Below are 19050 nucleotides of genomic sequence, written 5' to 3'. Positions count from 1 at the left end.
AGGTCTTGCCTTTAATACTTACTGCCTTTTGACAAATTCTTCAGCCTTTCTTATTTAGCTTTCTCATTCCACTCAGCAGAAATGTCTCATTAGCTCATAAATAGTTGTGATTCTCTTGAGCAACTGGTTGGTTTTTAATCTTAAAGCCATTGTAAATCAGCGTACTGAGCAGATTATCTTAATTCATGTTGGCTGCTAGAGAGTTTAGATAAAATTTGGCTAGTCTCTAGCAAATGCCTATAGTTTTATAACATGAACTTCGTATCTTAATCTCATTGCTGGCACAAACTAACCTCCTTATACCTATGTCTTCTCTTTGGCTTAATTAATCTAATCTATATATATCTTTTTTATAATTTTAGTCTGTAGAATCTGCCTTAAATTCTTCCTGGAACAACATGAAGTGGGGCATTCGATAAAATACTCCCATTTCTCAGAGTTATTGCAATGTAAATAATGAGTGATACACATCATAGGTGTCAATTTTTTTTTTAATGGAATGAATATTGGTTATAGCTGCTTTCAGCTGAAGAAAGTTCAAACAGAATATGATTTTGAAGGAAAAATAAAGTTTCAAAAGAGCAGATTGGCCCATTGCCAGGTATCCAGAAGTTGTCTATAGCTTATAAGAGATAAATCAGTGTATCTGAAAGATTCTTCTCCTTTCAGCCTTAACTGTGGTACAATACTCCTGTTACTCATCTGTATGAAAGTGTCCATCCATCTTATATATAGCTCACAACCATTTTATGTTCACTAAGTCTTAGAAATGTATTAATGGAGTTTTCTGATCAATTCAATGTATCTTTGTAGAGGATATCTTATAGGATAGTGTCTCTGGTTTAAATCATATATTTAATTAAACTAAGTACAGTCAATGGACTTAGATGTTTAGAATTTTGTTTTAATGTTTGTTTATTTTTGAGAGGGCAGGAGCAGGGGAAAGGCAGAGAGAGAGAGGGGGACAAGATGATCTGAAGTGGGCTCTACACTGAAAGCAGCGAGCCCGATGTGGGACTCAAACTCAATCCTGAGATCATGACCTGAGGCATAGTCGGGAATTCAACCAGCTGAACCACCCAGGCACCCCAGATGTTTAGGATTTTTATAACTGTGCTAATGATTTACATTGAACAACTGTCAAATTTGTAAAAGAAAAATGATGTTTAACTGGTATAAACTGCTCCATAAACTCAGGATTCAAATGTGGTCACTAGTATTTTTTAAGTTAGTCACTTAAACATCCACCTGCTGTATTAGCAGAAAGTACAATATCTTCCTTTTGGAATTCCTACTCTCCTTTAAGTTGTCCCAAGAACCTCAGTGGCTTACACAGTCCAAAAGGGTTCATCAGTGACTTCTACATCCAAGAGGTTGGGTGTACATACGTCCGCGTGTGCACACGTGAGTCACGCTAAAGTTTCTTCAGACCACCACAGCCACTGTGCCTTCCTGCCCACATGGTAATGGTGTTGAAAACCAGTCTTACCCTGTCCAACAAAAGACGCAGGTTCACTGCTGATACAGATGTCTGCACAGGCTGCCATGGTGCATCAGGGAAGGATGACCTCCTTCTCCCTCTTACTGTGCTGAGCTCAGTTAGGGTGTTCTGTGGTGCCCCATGATTGGGCTCCCAAGATTATAGCTTTTCCCACTCAGCTCTTTCAGTTAAGATCTTAACTTTTCAGTTAAGATGCCTCAACTGTTGCTTTAAAAGCAGTACAAGCACTGAGTCAGGACTCATCCTGATATTTACTGCCTCATAGCCTCAAACCACATCTCCCCTTCCATCATGGGCTCCTAGGCCTTTTTTTTTTTTTTTTTTTTTTTTTAAAGAAGTCCTTTCTGAAAATCTCTGTCATTCAGCCATCCACAATGCAAGTCTACATCTAAGCAGGTACTCCAGGGGATCTTATTCTCAGCCTTACAAGGAAGGCTACTGTTGGTGACTGAAAGGAAATTCACCCTTCTGAGAAAGATTTCTCCAGTGATCTCCAGGGTGTTCGTGTGGACTCCTGTTGAAGGTAGTGATTCCAGAGCAGTTTTCTGCCTTCTTCCTCTTAGGTGAAGTGGTTAAAATTTGAACAGTTTTAATTTCTGGCATGGCATTCTGTTTCACATGTAACCAAGAGCAAGGTTTAGAGGACTTAATGTTGCGAACGCTTTTGTTTAAAATGAATGACAAAAGGTTTGAGCAAGAAAACAAATGATGAATTTAATAAAGTAAGTATTGGTTAGGTGTTCCGGAAATAAAAAATGAGCTATTTCAAATAATGTAAGAAGGATTGAGATAGGTTTCGAATGATGAATCATATTAGCAACTGAAGGGTTACCAGAATAGAGAATTTCTCGTAATGTTCAGAATTTTTACTGATACGAACACTGTTTCTGACACATACACATATGCCCCCAAAGGAAGAGATAGAGTAGAAGTCCAGAAAGGAACATATGGTACCCAGAGTTGGGGGAAATGTCCTTTCTTTAGCACAGTCTTGCAGAAGGGGAGTAAACAGCTCTCAGCCCTTATCAGTTTGCTTTCAGTGTTTGTAGAGCTCAGGGAATCACCATGGAATTCTTAAAATGGAAGCGGTGGTGTACATAGTATATCTTAGTGAAGACCTCTGTGAGTCTGTCTATAGTCAGCCTTGCCCCATCCAAACAGGGACTCTAGCCCAACCTAGATAATGAGGCTACCGGGCAAGGAATGCCTCTCTCTTTGCATCAGTCTGTACTTGGTACTGTACTTCCATATTGTTAACAGAGTTGCTTTATATATATCTGTTGTAGATTATATAGTAGCTCGTTTTCTATGAAAGTAAGACTTCCTAATGATTTTTTTCTCCTGAAGGCAAGCTTCTTGCTGCCTTCTTCCACTGTTTTATTATTTTATATGTTATATTTGTCTTAAAATAGTGTAGATGAAACCTTATTCAAAAGAGGAATGGGGAAAAGGCTGATTATAGAGAAAGTTATGTTTGGGTGGTTGTTCTCCAAGTGAGATGTATGAACTCAGTGGTTATTTTTGTGTGTTACAGGCCTTTCGGGAAGACCTGGAATGCCTTATCCAAGAACAGATGAAGAAAGGCCACAACCCAACTGGATTGCTGGCATTACAGCAGATCGCAGATTACATCACGACCAATTCTTTCTCGGGCTTTACTTCCCCTCCTCTCAGTACGTCAGTTTTGAAAAGTTTGAAAAAGTACACTTTTATCTCTACTTTGAACCCTGCCCATCTCTAGCAGCGTATTCTACTCTGGTTCAGTCCTTAAGTTTACAACATCCAATACTTGGAGTAACATAGTGTTAAACTCCCTTACCTTTTGTTATCAACCAGCCATTTACTAGACTTTGTGAGATAGTAAAATAGTTACAAGACATGGGCCCTGTCCTATATAAATGAGTGATTTTAGTTGAGGAGACCTACCATGAATGCAAAAAAAAATAAATAAATAAATAAATAAAACTGCAAGATAACTATAAAAGAAAAAATTACAAAGCAGTTCATAAGAAATTGTCCAATACTCTTTTATAAGTCATCACGCTATGAACTGAGAGTTGGAATTGATTATTAGTTGAAGTGGACTGTGAAAACTCTGAAAAAGAGAAGCCTGAGCTAGCCAGGATGGAGTGGTTAGAATTTGGTGTAAAAGAGGGGTTAGGACATTTTTAGGGGTTAGGACATGTAACAGCTCTTTAGTAAGAGCACCAGTTTGGTGAGCTGAACACTAAGTACTTCATATCTCAGCAAGATCTGTATAGAACTCCTTGCAATACCAGGACAGGCACAGAGTGCCAGAAGGTACTGTCAAGGACTGCTTCGGGTCCAAGTCAAGGGATGAGACGTCATGTCGGCATTAAGGGATTTTCTTTTCCTCTTTTTTGTTTTCTTTTGTTTTCCTTCCTTCATTTCTGCCTTTCTTTGGTTTTGGTTTGGTTTGGTTAAAGATTTATAAGTAGGAGTCAGTAAATTCAAGTACTTCCAAATAGAGGAATGGCATAACAATTGAGATATGATGTTGAAAACATGCTGGGTTAAGGGTATGTTTGTAGAACTCAAAGTGGACCGGTATGTCAGCACATATATACTAGTGAGGTATAAGTGCTTGAACTAAAAGGAAGAGATCAATGAGAAAGGCGTAACCAAGGAAGAGTAGAAAAGACTTAGTAACAGTTTGCTGTGGGGAATATTGTGCAGATAGTGGGGGAGAAGAACTGTGAGTTCCAAAATCACTCTTCTAGCTTGGAAGAAACATTCTATCAGAAAAATTTAAAGGTTGAGCTAGTTATTTGTTTGTTTGTTTTTTGCTCTTTCTGTAATATTGAGTATCTTTTACGTTCCAAGCACCCAGTTAGAGATGGGAGATACACGGATAAACAAGACAGACAAGATTCTTGCCCTTGTGGAGACAGAAAACAGACTAAATAAAATGGTCAGATAATAACCAATTCTATGCAGATAATTAATAAATGGTGATTTGATAGGAGCTAGATGACTAGATTAAGGTGATCAGAGAGAATCTCTCTGAGGAGGGGACATTTAAACTGAAATCTGAATATGCAAGAAGGAGTAAACTATACCAAGATCGAGAGAAAACAGTCCAGGTGGAAGGAACAAATAAAAGTGTCAGATGGAAATAAGAGGAGAATGAATTTGGCGGTCTCTTCAAGGAGCAAAAGTTAAAGATTATGGTCTGGAGCATGGTTTGGGGAAAACCAGTAGAACAAAGTGAGGTCGAAAACAGGCAGAGAGGCTGAATCAAGTATGGCTTCGTGGCTAGGGATGGACATTTGGATTCTATTCTAACTTTGAAAAGCCATTTTAAGCAGGAGAGTGATGTAGAAAGATCTCAGTAGTTTCTGTGTGAAGAATTAACTGAGAAATTTCATGGTGTTATTAGTAGACAGAAATAGGAAGGTCCCGAGTTGGGGATTGCTTTGGCTTAGGAAATGGAGGAAGTTGAACTTGAGGCATGCCAGGGTTGCCCACAGTTGCCAAGACACTGCAGCAGTTTGAAATACAGTCCTAGAGCCTAAGAGGGTGACTTAGCAGATGACATGGAGAAGTATTCTTCAGGGCTGTGTGTGTAGATTAAATCATACAGGAGGGTATAGGCAGAGAAGAGAAGGGCCTAAAGAGAAAATTGTCAAAAGTTAGAAGAGGAACACTGGTTTGGGAAGGCCAAAATAAGAGGAGCTATCCTGTGCGTGTCCTAGATAACACAGCAGGAAGGGGGAGCCGCTGAGGTTGCTGCCTGGAAGGTACAAAGCCATGGCAGCCGGAAAGCTGTGTCCCACAGCTCAGAGGTCAGGGAATAGAAACGAGTGAGCGAGTTTGGCTGGTAAGTTGATACTGTGTTGTGGAAAGTGGAAGTTAAAGTTGGCGAGTAAAGTGGGAGATCCGTTAAATGGCTGACTGAAATTTTGTTAGAAATTACGTTGTTTCGTATGGCTTACATGTTGAAACTATTTCTTTGAATTAGTTCACAACATTCCATGAGTAGATCTCCCATCAGAGTGTTGACTTGGGGCCCAAGTTTAAAGTTTAAACTTTCTGACAGCCCTGAACTCAGATTCTCACACGGTAGCAGCTTATTGTGGAGTCATAGCCACCCCTTCAGCCCAGGCCGGTGACGTTTCTAGTGGCCTACAAGCTTCAGGCCCGGTTTATGCACTTACATGGATTTCTTGGCCCCTTGTAGGCCTTCAGGGTTGGGGCTTCTGCAGAACTTCGAGCAGGGGAGTAGTGAGACTAAAGGTGTTGCTTTTCAGACTCAATCTGAGGGCTTTATGTGGAATGGCCAAAGGCAAGGACAAGGAGAAGGCTTATTGCAAGCATTACGTGTGAGGTGAGGCCTGAACTCGAGGATGGAAAATGAGGGAACTCAAAAGAAGAGGGTGGTGGAACATGGTGACAAATTACATCTGATCGCCCAGGACAAGTTAAGAAGTAAAGGTTACTTCGTGTTTCATCCTGTGGGAATTGTAGTACCATCAATATCAGAAAACTGAGGAGAAATGAGAAGGTGAGCAAAAGCAGGGAGATAAAAATCACTTTCTACTCTTAATTTGTATCTTATTGTGTTGCAGGCAGTTAGAAGCAGCAGGCAGAAGGGGGGGCAGGAAGGCCTGCTCACAGGTAAAGAGAGGGTGTCTGAGTCTGCAGTGCTTTCATGGAGAAAAGGAACAAGAGAGAGGAGCGTAGTGGGGGACCAAGCTTCAGGAAGAGGCCGCAGATAGGAGAAAGGGCCGAAGGAGAAAGAAGCAGCAGGTGGAAGGGGAACAAGGGATCCAGATGGTGCCACACAGGCCTGTGGACGAACTCCAGGGAAGACGTGACGAACGGTGTCAGGGAGAACAAAGACTAAGTAATGCAGAAGTTGATCACATCTGAAGTTAGCAATTGGGTCACAAAAGCCCAAGACTTAGGTTTTGTTGCTTAAGGACAACAGAGGCACGCTGTGGTTTGAATGCCTTCTTTTCCATTTTAACTAATTTTTGTCTGCATGAAAGTCAAAAGAGCTGTTAGAAAAGTAGCGTTCTGTTGAGATCTTTTCATCATAAAATTAGCAGTAACCTCAGGATTAAGAACACTTTCACCATTGGGATCATGTGACCATTTGTCCTCAGTGGTGTGAACCTGACTCCCTACCAAGTCCCTCCCCCACAAGTACGGCACTAGACGAAACGGCAGAGAAGATTGCTGATGCGCATTTCTCCCAAGGAAGATAAGCTAATGCAACACTGTGCGGGCACGGGGCACATCCGTATATACAAGGCTGGGACACTCCCAGACTCGGCTGCTTCCAGGGACGGCAGTGCTTGACTTGAAACCTCTCTCCACACCTTCTCCTTGTAGGTCTCGGCATGGTCACACCTATCAATGACCTCCCTGGGGCAGACACGTCCTCCTACGTGAAGGGAGAGAAGCTTACTCGCTGTAAGCTTGCCAGCCTGTACAGACTCGTGGACTTGTTTGGATGGGCACACCTGGCAAATGCCTACATCTCTGTGAGTTCTTCGGCTTTCATTTCCTTTTTTTTAAAAATGTCCCTCCCGAGAAAGCAGCTGTTCGCTCCTCCCCGTGACTCCTAAGTCTGGTCAGACTTCATTTTCTGAACCTAGCATGCTAAGTTACAACCTAGTCCTGATATAAACCTTCTCTCCAAAGGAGAGGCTGTGGTTAGCCTGGCTTTCTCCTCCATTTACTGTCTATCTTGTCTCTTTAGTTCAGACCAGTTGCGGAAACCGTCAGAAAAGAAATCCTTTTGGCAGTTTCTCTCTCCGTGTTAATTCTGTATGAGCATGAGGGTCACCGAAAAGCACTTGGAGCAGGCAAAGTCGAGGGGGTCAGGGAAGTTTCCTCCCTGGTCCTTATTCTCTTTAAGTGTATTTTTCCCATTCATTATCATCTGTGCTTTCATGTTATCACACTTGGAAAGCAGACAATATTTGGAAGCAAAAATGTACGAAAATACTGTAATAGAAGTGGTGCCGGTGCAGGGTGCTGTCTTCCCAGAGCTCTTCTTCCCTCCCAGCCTCCCCCATGTTTCCCCTTCCGTCCCCACCTCCTTCCTGCCTTCCCAGGAAGACTTCTCTCTCCTTCATTTCCATGTTGTAAATCGAGATTATAGCCATTACCGCATTCAGTTAATATTTTCTCATTGATATAGCTGACCCTAAGCAGCCTTAGAACTCCCCGGATAACGCTTCAGGGAAGTCCAGTAAATAAGATACTAATGTCAGAACTTTTTAGCAAGTGCTTGAGTGTTGAAGGAAGAAAACTTTTCAGGGAAAGTTCCTGTTGCACACCTTTAATTTTCTACTTTGCTGCTTTCCCCCCTCCCAGATCTCTTACAGTTCTTCACTACAAGTATATTCCTAGTCGTGTTTACACTGCAAAATATGAACAACCTCATAGTAATTGTCTATTGTCTGTTTGTTTTCTTTCTCCCAGGTAAGAATAAGTAAGGAGCAAGACCACATAATAATAATTCCTAGAGGCCTGTCTTTTTCTGAAGCCACAGCCTCCAACTTGGTATAATTTTCATTCCTATGTTACTTAATCTGTGCTTCTTTGTCCTTTTCTAACAGTTTTCAGCTTTTAGTACAGGACAGAACAAGAAAAGGTATAGATGGAAAAAACATTCTTAATGAACAGGAGCTTGGAAGGTTATGTAGATTTAAAAAAAAAATTTTTTTTTAATGTTTATTTATTTTTGAAAGACAGAGAGTGTGAGTGGGGGGCAGCAGAGAGAGAGGGAGACACAGAATCCGAAGCAGGCTCCAGTCTCTGAGCTGTCAGCACAGAGCCCAATGCAGGGCCCAAACTCACAAAATGTGAGATCATGACCTGCACTGTAGTCAGCCACATAACTGACTGAGCCACCCAGGCACCCCGAGTTATGTTGATTTTTAAGAAAAGCTTTCAAGGTCAAGAAAAACAAGGTAGTTGAAGAGACTAATTAGCTTGGTCTTATCAGTGAACTATCCATGTTTTGAAGGGAATCTTTTGACTTTTTTCCACCCTGTACACTCTGGAACTTTTTAAAAACACACACAAAGTCTATGTGTATTTGACAAATAGATTTCAGTAGAGTTCAGTTGGTGTGAGCAGAGCAGCTGTCTGTGTAGCAGTTTATTTCCCATGATTGTGCTCAGAGGCACTGCCATTGGGCTCTGGGATGAGAGGAACTCCATTGGTTCTGGGAGCTACAGTGTCAGCGAATGGAAGTTTTCCAGCCAATTCAGTAAACACCGGACTTGTTCAGACTTTCAGTGAAGAGTTTAAGTTATTTGGTGTTTTGGAAACTACTTACTAAATTCAAAGTTTTGTTGCAGACTACCTGTTTTTATAAATAAAGTTTTATGGGAACAAAGCCACACCCATTCCTCCATTCTTCCACAGTTCTGAGTGGCCCTACATCAAGTGGCAGAGTTGAGTAGTTGTATCAGAGGCCCACAAAGTCTAAAATACTGACTCTTTGGCCTTTGACAAAAAAGGTTGCTCCCATCCTCCAGTTTAGTTTGTGGATCACAGGCGAACTTTGATACATGTGTACTAATTAAATATGTCTCTCTGGTTTTTCCAGGTGAAGGTCAACATCATAGGAGAAGTGGTTGATCAGGGAAGTACTAATTTGAAAATTGACCATACAGGCTTCAGTCCCCATGCTGCGATCTATTCAACACGTCCTGATGTTAAGTGTGTGATACACATCCATACCCTTGAAACAGCAGCTGTAAGTCACTGAAGGCTAAAGCCAGCAATGGCTCTGGGAAGTGTATTATAGTGGAAATATTAATCCTCTGCATACCCAAAAAGCAAAATTTCCTTTGGACCAAATGCTGACATCATAGGAAACAACCAGAGAAATAGCATTTGCATTTTTCACTAATCAGCTAATAATTGGGTTCTGAGTTCTTTGGAGTAAAGTTTCTTTCATAATATTCGGCACAACATTTGAGTTGTATCCCCAAGTCCCTTTTTTTTTTCTTTCCAGAAGAACTGAAAAGCTAAAGTGAGAGATGGGTTGGAATGGTGAACTCCATTCCAATGGAGTGAATTAGGCCAGTGCTTCCTGAGCTGACTAAAGAATCAGGTTCCTGGGAAAGTGTAACTAGTAACTAAATGTGTTCTTTTGACATGGACCCAATCAAATAGGTATCCTCCATGAAGTGCGGGATCCTTCCAATTTCTCAAGAGTCCCTCTTGCTGGGAGATGTTGCCTATTATGACTACCAAGGGTCACTTGATGAACAGGAGGAGAGAATTCAACTGCAGAAAGTTCTGGGGCCAAGTTGTAAGGTATGCAGTAGAGTTTCTATCAAAGGAGCTATTTTTGTTGCTGTTGCTGTTGATGAAAACAGTGTGAGCTATGCCAGTTATTTAAAGTGATTGCTTTGTGATTCTATTTTAGGTTCTGGTGCTCAGAAACCATGGGGTGGTAGCCCTTGGAGAAACACTCGAGGAGGCTTTTCATTATATATTTAATGTGCAGATGGCCTGTGAGATTCAGGTAGGAAAGTTATCCCCCTACATACTTGTTTTTTATTGTAATTTGCGTATTGAGTTGGGTTTTGTGTTATTTATTTTCAGAGTCTTATTGGTGGCTTTTTGTTTTGTCCTTTAAGGGATCTGCTTTACTAGAATAAAAAGGGTCAACTTGGACACCTGGGTGGCTCAGTCAGTTAGGCATCCAACTTTGATTCAGGTCATGATCTCATGGTTCATGAGTTCGAGCCCTGCATCAGGCTCTGTGCTGACAGCTCGGAGTCTAAAGACTGCTTCAGATTCTGTGTGTCTCTCTCACTCTGTCCCTCCCCTGCTTCCCCCTCTGTCTCTCTCTTTCAAAAATAAACATCAAAGTTTTTTAAAAAGGGGGATCAACTCAGTTATCTTTGAATTGAAAACAGGAAAAAAATTTAAATTCTCATATAGACACACACACACACACACACACACACACACATCTGAGTGCCTCATAAACATCATTTTCCTCATAATCCTGCTTAATTGTAATTGTCTCTGTTTCTACCCTGTAGTGGTTGTGGTCATACTAATTAGAAACAGAGTCAACCATCCGTCATCAAAGATCAAATGTATTATAGCCACTTTTATAAAAATTGCAAGAGCAGAGCCAGAGTTTTACAAGCTCCTGCAGTTTCCAACAATTCCATGGCCTCAACCTTATTATAATAGGTTGGCTATTTATTAACCACTTTTTTCCTCAGAGAAGCTGAATGTATTTTTAACAGACCTAATTTCCCTCTTCAAGAAGATTCTCTTGAAGCAAATGGTAATAATCTTAATTGATTGGAAGGGCCACAGAAAAGGAGAAAAATCTTTTCTGTCTGTTGTGTTTTAATGTCTTAACAGCCAACATTTTTTTCTCTAGCAGTCCCTTCTCTTCTCAAAGGAAACTGTGAAAAGCTTAATGAAATTAAGATGATGAGCTGCTTCTGCCTAAATATCCTTAACTTCATGGTGTAGTGTCTATATTCCTTTAAAATTATAACTTTCAGGAAAAAAAATGGATAGCCATGGGAAAACTGCAAGATAACTTTAAAATTTGGCAAGAGAATTCAGTTTCTTGCAGTATGTTAAAAAGAATGGCTCTAAATGTGTTTTCCATCAGGGAGGATCAGAAGCCTGGAAGGTATCTTTTTCAGATCAATGGAAAAGATACTTCAGCTGCCTATTTTCACAAGTATATTGCTTTATTCCTGTTGTTAGTAGCCTGACCAAGTGTTACAGGTATTTGCTGAATTGAAATCATGCCTTTTTAAAGGTGAAATATTCATTATAATCTTTTACAGTCTTGTGCCTCTATATTTTGCCATCGATTACAGGTGAAGGCATTAGCAGGGGCAGGTGGAGTAGACAATTTGCTTGTGCTGGATCTTCAAAAGTATAAACCTTTCACTCATGCTGTAGCAACATCTGGAGGAGGAGGAGTGAATATGGGCTCCCATCAAAAATGGAAGGTTGGCGAGATTGAGTTTGAAGGGCTTATGAGGACTCTGGATAATTTGGTAGGTGAAAACTTGAACATAAACTTGGATTTCATGTCTTCAAATTCAAGAGCAAATGCTTTCATCTCCCTTTGGTCTGGGAACATGCTTATGCCTCTGGGAACTGAGTTTGACTCTAGGAAGCCATTCCAGTGTAATTTTACCACATTTTTCAGAATCAAGCAGTGAAACATGCAAATGTTGTCTTACTTTAGATTTTACCTTCTTCCACTACGGGTCAGAAGAAGATTGCCTTCAGACTGAGGAGCAAAGATTTAAATGAGCACTGAGATTTGGCTTTCAGAAAACTGGAAAATAGCTAGGAAAATGTTTCTGGTCAGCAGTTTTGAAATTACCTTTGTCAGGAACAGTTGTGTGAGTGGAAATCACATTGTCAGCTGGAATCTGTTTTAACCAGATCTTGAAATTTGCTTAATTTCAACTCTAGTGTTATATGGAGGTTACGTGAGGTTTGACAGATATTTTCCTCTTTGTCTGTTTTTCAGCAAAAGAGTCTTTTTGATCATTTGTTTAAAGAATTAAGAGTCCAAATGCTGTGTTTGGTTCATGTTTGATTATTTCAAATGCGGTTTTTTTGCTCCCTTAGGGATATAGAACAGGCTATGCTTATAGGCATCCACTCATTCGAGAGAAGCCTAGGCACAAGAGTGATGTGGAAATCCCAGCAACTGTGACCGCTTTTTCCTTTGAGGATGACACGGTGCCACTCTCTCCTCTCAAGTACATGGCACAGAGACAGCAGCGTGAAAAAACCAGATGGCTGAACTCACCAAATACTTACATGAAAGTGAACGTGCCCGAGGAGTCTCGGAATGGGGAGACCAGTCCCAGGACCAAAATCACAGTATGGTGCTCTTTTATGTGGTTTGCGTCTACTAAATGTTTTGCCTAGTTACTTATGAATTGGATGTTCTATGTTTAAAAATTTTAGGAGAGCAGAATATAATAATACCAGCCTGTCATTTATCAGGTATAAACTTTGTTTCATGTGACTTAAATGAATTATCTCATTTAATACTCTCAGTATGGAGAGGATGCGGTTTTTCTTGAAACCTTGTTTCATAGATGCGAAAACTGAGGCACAGAGGGATTGACTAATCATTTGTGAATAGGAAAGTCAAGATTTGAATGCATCCAGTGACTCTGGAGCCCAGTTCTTAATCCACTACTTGGTAGTGCTTCGCAGTTTGTATTGTAACAGTTAATCATAAAAGTTACTGACACGTAATAGTTCCAGAGTTTCATGAATTACTGCATATAGTTATCCTTAGCAAAATATTAGAGTGAGAAATGGGTTGTCTTACCTTTTTCAACATTTTGCTTCAGATTTGGTTTAGTTTTAGAGTGCTGATCGCCGAATATTCTCTAGTTACTCAAAATCAGTTTATCCTATCATATGAATCAGTAACATTCACTATGGAAGTGCCTAGACATCAAAGTGTTTTTCCCTAGTCTATAAGATTTCTTATCTCCTAGTAAAAGTAGGTAATTCAACTCCTAAGTTTCCCAGAATTTTATTGATGAAGACTGATGGCCAGCCATTATTGATCTTGATGAATATTAGGCTTCTTTAAAGGATATAATAAGGGGTAAAGAAGAAGATAAAAGGCGTTTCCATCTCTATAGTTCTGTTATATTATGGATTACTACCAGATTACCCACTTTGTAAAATGCTGGTCAGGGGATTGGCCTGTTCTGGCAGCCAAAAATAGAAGAATGAAGTCTAGAAAACTAAATCTGAAGAGATTCCTTGAGTCATTTTTGGTGACTTAGCCATCATCAGCTGATGAAACTTCAGTGCAGGTAACAGCTCTGAGCATGAGTTAATAAGAAATCAGACTCTGTATCTATGCTTGGAACATTTCCAGCATCCTATTTGAAAATGCCAAAAGGAGAAAATTTAAATAGTCATATAAATGAATATTCATGTGAATAGTAATCACATTTTTTGAGTGCTGATCATGAGACTTTTTCTAACTAATATGAGTTATACAGTAATTGACCACTAAATACCACTTAGTGAAATTCTTTAGAGTATTGGCAGCATATCGTCCCCCTCCTTGAGCCAGTAAACAGTTACCAAGAACCTACCATACTTCCTTAACACAAGGCTTCATTCTAGAAAATTTTTTATTTTTTAGTGGATGAGAGCAGAGGACTCTTCTAAAGTTAGTAGCGGAACACCTATCAAAATTGAAGATCCAAATCAGTTTGTTCCTTTAAACACAAACCCGAATGAGGTACTAGAAAAGAGAAATAAGGTAAGATATGGTCATCTGTGGCTGGAGGAGGCATTTTTATACTGTTTTATGTGATTAAATCTGATTAATACCAAGCTTAGGGGGTGTGAATACAGAAGAATTTGAAAAGCAGTATAATTTTTTAATGAGTGCATTTATTTATTTGGGGGTGGAAGCATGCACATGCAAGAGAGGGAGGGGCAGAGAGAAGGAGAGACAGAGAATCCCAAGCCAGCTCTGCACTGTCAGCACAGATTCAACGTGGAGCTCAATCTCATGAACCACANAATTTGAAAAGCAGTATAATTTTTTAATGAGTGCATTTATTTATTTGGGGGTGGAAGCATGCACATGCAAGAGAGGGAGGGGCAGAGAGAAGGAGAGACAGAGAATCCCAAGCCAGCTCTGCACTGTCAGCACAGATTCAACGTGGAGCTCAATCTCATGAACCGCAAGATCATGACCTGAGCCGAAATTAAGAGTCGGACGCTCAACCAACTGAGCCACCAGACATTCTGAAACTCAGTATGTTAGCTTGTATTGAACACTCCAGCTCTGTGGTAGTCACTGGTGAACGAGCTCCACGGGGAAGAAGTATTAAACATATTGCTGCTATATTAGTGAATAGTGAGCCCTAGTGTTAGTGGAAAATGTAATTCTCCAACCACACAAGACCATCAGAAATCACACATCAAGGAGAGTGGAGGAGATGAATGTGAGTTGTTGGGATGGGAGGAGAGAGCTTTTTAGAGGCAGGAACGAAAGAGGCTCTGGGTGGTCCAGTAGCAAGCCTGTGGGAAAAGAGAGGAAGAATCGGCTATCTGCATAGTTGCCCCCAAGAACTTGTTACTGTGTTTCATTCAGATTCGAGAACAAAACCGGTATGACTTGAAAACAGCTGGACCACAATCTCAGTTGCTTGCTGGAATTGTTGTAGACAAGCCCCCTTCTGTAAGTCCATGAAACCATATGCTCTTTGGTTTTGATCTACTACATTAATTTCTTTGCTTTTTAAATATGAATATTTATTTTTACTAATGTTAATATAAGCACAAGTTAAAAAGTCAAATAATTGCAAGACTTAAAATGAAATGTCACATTCAGCTCCCAATTTCCAGGGGCAAGGACTTTCTTCTAGTTTTTACCTTCATGTTTCTAAAGAGCTTCTTTGTTCTGCTTTTTCTTGGCCTGTCAATTTTAGACCTCAGCTGACTTCATCGAATTTATGTCAACAACTCCAAGAAGTACCATTATTTTGTAGATGACTAACAGAAAAAACCCTGACCGTTATAATTGTAGGAAGTCATCAATTATTGGATGAGTCCAGATTTCAGAGATGAAAAAATGTTGGGGAAAGATTATATTACAATTTCTTTGTTAAATCCGCTGTCAGTGTTCACAGTATTAAGTGTTTACTGGTCAGCTAGGTAGTATCCCATGATTACATTTCCTTTCTTATTCTACTTTCCTCTTCCTAGAGTTAATAATTGCCTATGTTTTTCATTGGCTTAGTGTTTTGGGTACATTGGCTTAAGAGTTTGGGAAGAACTATAAAGCTCTTAATATTACTTTCCAAAGGATCAAGGGCAACAGATAATCTCTCATTGCTCTGTCATTCTAGCCCAGATGTGGACTGGTGACTCTTCAGGCCAGCAGCACGGGCTCATCCTGGGGGTTTCCTCTGCCTCTTGCCTGTGTACTGTCTCCTGTTTCCTGCCTTGTGTCTTCCAGGTTCTTGATTTCCCCCTCTGTCATTGAGCACATCCTCTAATAGCTTTCTGAGAAAAGATTCATCGGAGGTAACAGTCTGAAATTCTGTATTCTACCCTCAAAGTTTAAATGATAGACTGAGAATTCTAGTTTAGAAATAATTTACCTCAAAAATATGAAAAACACCAGTCCGCTGTCTGCTAACTCCTTGTTACTGGTGAGATGGAGGAGCGTTGTGATTCATGTGACTTTGTATAGGTCCCTTTTCTATTCTTTTACACCTTTTCTGCATCCCTGCTGTTCTGCAATTTTACAATGATGTGCTTTGTAGTAGGTTTCTTTTTTTAAAATTTTTTTTAATGTTTATTTTTTGAGAGAGAGAGAGAGAGTGTGAGCAGGAGAGGGGCAGAGAGAGAGGGAGACACAGAATTTGAAGCAGGCTCCAGGCTCTGAGCTGTCAGCACGGGGCTCCAACTCATGAACCACAAGATCATGACCTGAGCTGAACCCGGACACTTAATTAACCAACTGTGCCACCCAGGAGCCCCTTTAGTAGGTTTCTTTTAGTCTTTGTTCTTAGCATTTAGTAACCCTTTTCAATCTGCCAAGTCATATCCTTCAGTTCTGGGAATTTTTTATTATTTTTTTAAAGTTTTATATATTTATTTCTGAGAGAGAGAGAGCACGCGCAGAGGAGGGGCAGAGAGAGAATCCCAAGCTGGCTTCTCATTGTCAGCCCTGATGTGGAGCTTGAACTCACAAACCATGAGATCATCATAACGTGAGCTGAAACCAAGAGTTGGATGCTTAACTGACAGAGCCACCCACATGCCCCTCTGGGAATTTTTTAAATATGTTTCTTCAGTAGTTTTTTTCCTCTAATTTCTTTTTCTGTCAGGATGTGCTGGTTTTCCCACTGTACGTCTCTTTTGTCTTCTTATCCTACTCTCTGGGAGATTTGTTTGACTTTATTTTCTCATGCTTCTATTTAATTTTTTATTTTGATATATTTTCTAAAAAATTTTAAGACTTCTTATTCCTTGAATGTTTCTTTTTTAAATAATATCCTAGTCTTTCTTGGATACAATAGTTTCTCTTATTCTCAGTGAATCAATTTAAAATTTTCTTCAGCTGCCTTTATTGTCCTTGTTTCTTCTGAGTTCCCTTTTTCTGGTTTGTTCTGATCTTTCTCTTCAATGTTGGAAGCTTTCCTCAGGTGTCTAGTAATACATGATAGTCTGTTTATATTTACGAATGGGACACTGAAAAGCCAGTCTGATGCTCCAGGTGTGGGCAGAGCTTGGGAATTCAGTGAGCTTCACTGTAGGATGATCGGTTATCTCTCTGGGGAGTCCCCAGATGTCAATATCTGTAGTTCTTTTATCTGAGGCCATTTAATTTATCTGGAGAATCCTTCAGCCTCTTGCCTGTCTCCCACTATCATTCTGGGAACCCTCTGCTCTGTTTTGTGCCTTCTGATCTGTCGATGTTTTTCTTTGCAAGACCATGCAATTTGAAGATGACGATCAGGCCCCACCACCTCCTCCCAACCCCTTCAGTCATCTCACGGAAGGAGAGCTTGAAGAGTATAAGAAGACAATCGAGCGTAAACAGCAAGGCCTGGAAGGTTCGTTCATTTTTAGATTAAGCCTGATAACCTTGCTACCAACAGCAGAACATGTTGAGTTGGATGATAGAAGGCATTCAGTATTTTTTTTTAAATGTTCCTTCTACAGTCGCTTGTTCCCTGTCCTCTCCCCCAGACCTACCGAGTGTAGGTGGAGCTAAAGTGCAAAGAGCCACCATAGTCCATGTATATCAACATGTAGAGAAAAGTTTTCCTCAGAAAGTAGTCTGATACTAGCAAAAAATCTTCTATAGTAAAGTGAAATGCACAGATAAGTAAAGAATTACCCTACTAAATACAGATACAGTAAGAGATTTAAACATTATAGAATATATATATTATGTGACTTTAATACTTTTTTGGGCCTCGCAAGGTGCCAATATATAATCTTGAAATCAAAATATAAAGCAAACTGCCAGAATTTTGATGTGACTTTAAGTCCATGGGCACTCTAATGAGGTTGAGTTTTTCTGACTTCAGAACCCTAAGTAAGGATTCTATTTAAAAATTGTTCATGAAACCCCAGCTAATTAAATACTAGCTCCCTTTTTCTCAAGAATAAGAAATTCTCTATAGCAGGGGTTCTCGATTTTGCGTCTCTGGATACATTCCCAACAGTTCGGGAGCCATCTGAAAAACTTGTGCTTAATTATGTATGATACACATCTGGGAAGGGGGGCATTTAGGGCAAGGGGTAAGAAATCTGTGACCCCAAAAGAGGGTAAGGGCCTCGGCTTTAGAGCATCTAAAACATACAGTTGAAATTTTTTCCCAAAGCAGAACAGAACCCATGGTTAAAGAATTTCTGTCCACATTAGACACCCTGTGGACAGAACTGACATCTAGATCATCCATGGAACAGTTTGTATCAGTGTGCTGGTGTCATTGTCACAAAAGGGAGTCATCTTGACTATGTTAAATATTCTAAGTGATATTAGATTTGTTTATTCCTTTCTAAGCTAAGGTTAGAAACTTTCTCTATTTTTCTATTTTGTAAAATGTGCCTCTTTAATCTCTTATTTTTTGAAAGCCTAAAGATGCCAGGTAACAAATACTGCACTCTAGAACCGTTAGCTTTTATTTTTTTATAAGTAGTTTCTTCCACATTCATTATGGCCTTCTGAATTAGCTCACTAATACCACTCTGACAGAAATCACTAATTGGATATTGTTCAGAGATTCGGAGGCACTCTGCCTCTTAAACGTAGCATCATTGGTGAGGTGTCCTAATTCTTTTCACCTGGCTGCTCAATGTATTTTGGTTTTCTAACACTAGCAAAAGCTAAATGCATACATATTATTTGCCTGGGCTGTCTGTAACCATGCTTCCTTATTAAGCATGTATGTAACCTCACTGTTAGCAGCCAGAAGTGTTAACACACTCACCTCCTCCTAATGCACAGTTATTGATCTATGGGGTAGCCGTTAGCATGCTCAGCTCACTGCTGAAGAGTTTATCATATGTCTGCCGGCATCTGATGTATGCACTAACCCCCCCGAAACCTTATGCTTCTTTGTTTTGCATGGCTTTTAACTAAACTCTCGTCCAACAGATGCTGAACAGGAATTACTCTCAGATGACGCTTCATCTGTTTCACAAATTCAGTCTCAAACTCAGTCACCGCAAAATATCCCTGAAAAATTAGAAGGTATTCACTGTAACTTCCCATAGCGTTCCCTGAGTCAGTCTTAAGAGTTTGTCCTCTGTCATTTGTTTTCGTGTAAGGAAATTGAACACCTGATTGCAATGAGTTTGCCATGGATTTTACTTAAAGCTCCCCGTAATTTTATATATTTTGTAATCAAGTGGTGTGCTAATTTTGTTCAGCGTTTATGTTGATTTACCTTAATCCGGATTTTGGTAACTGGTAGTTCTTAAGAATTTGTGAAATTAAAAGTGGTTTGTCATACATCTTCTAATCAGGAGCATGAAATCTT

General features: G+C 40.0%; 1 protein-coding gene across 6 annotated transcripts in view; it reads left to right on the top strand.

Annotated features, from left to right (window-relative positions):
• Positions 1–19050, top strand: part of ADD3 (adducin 3) — a 121144-nt gene that overhangs the window by 99524 nt on the left and 2570 nt on the right. For 5 of the 6 annotated variants that reach the window (XM_077762439.1, XM_077762437.1, XM_077762438.1 and 2 more), the window contains 12 exons: positions 3036–3174; positions 6860–7011; positions 7958–8038; positions 9093–9242; positions 9665–9808; positions 9921–10019; positions 11353–11535; positions 12122–12379; positions 13677–13796; positions 14640–14726; positions 16989–17112; positions 18666–18761. In XM_077762439.1, the coding sequence (XP_077618565.1) occupies positions 3036–3174; positions 6860–7011; positions 7958–8038; positions 9093–9242; positions 9665–9808; positions 9921–10019; positions 11353–11535; positions 12122–12379; positions 13677–13796; positions 14640–14726; positions 16989–17112; positions 18666–18761 (1633 nt within the window). The remainder of the gene's footprint in view (positions 1–3035; positions 3175–6859; positions 7012–7957; positions 8039–9092; positions 9243–9664; positions 9809–9920; positions 10020–11352; positions 11536–12121; positions 12380–13676; positions 13797–14639; positions 14727–16988; positions 17113–18665; positions 18762–19050) is intronic. The other variant, XM_077762440.1, reaches the window with a different exon arrangement.

The sequence above is a fragment of the Crocuta crocuta genome, unplaced genomic scaffold (assembly GCF_008692635.1).
Source record: "Crocuta crocuta isolate KB4526 unplaced genomic scaffold, BGI_CrCroc_1.0 scaffold328, whole genome shotgun sequence".
Taxonomy (NCBI): domain Eukaryota; kingdom Metazoa; phylum Chordata; class Mammalia; order Carnivora; family Hyaenidae; genus Crocuta; species Crocuta crocuta.
Note: the sequence above shows the minus strand (reverse complement) of the source record. Positions and strands in the feature narration are given on the sequence as shown.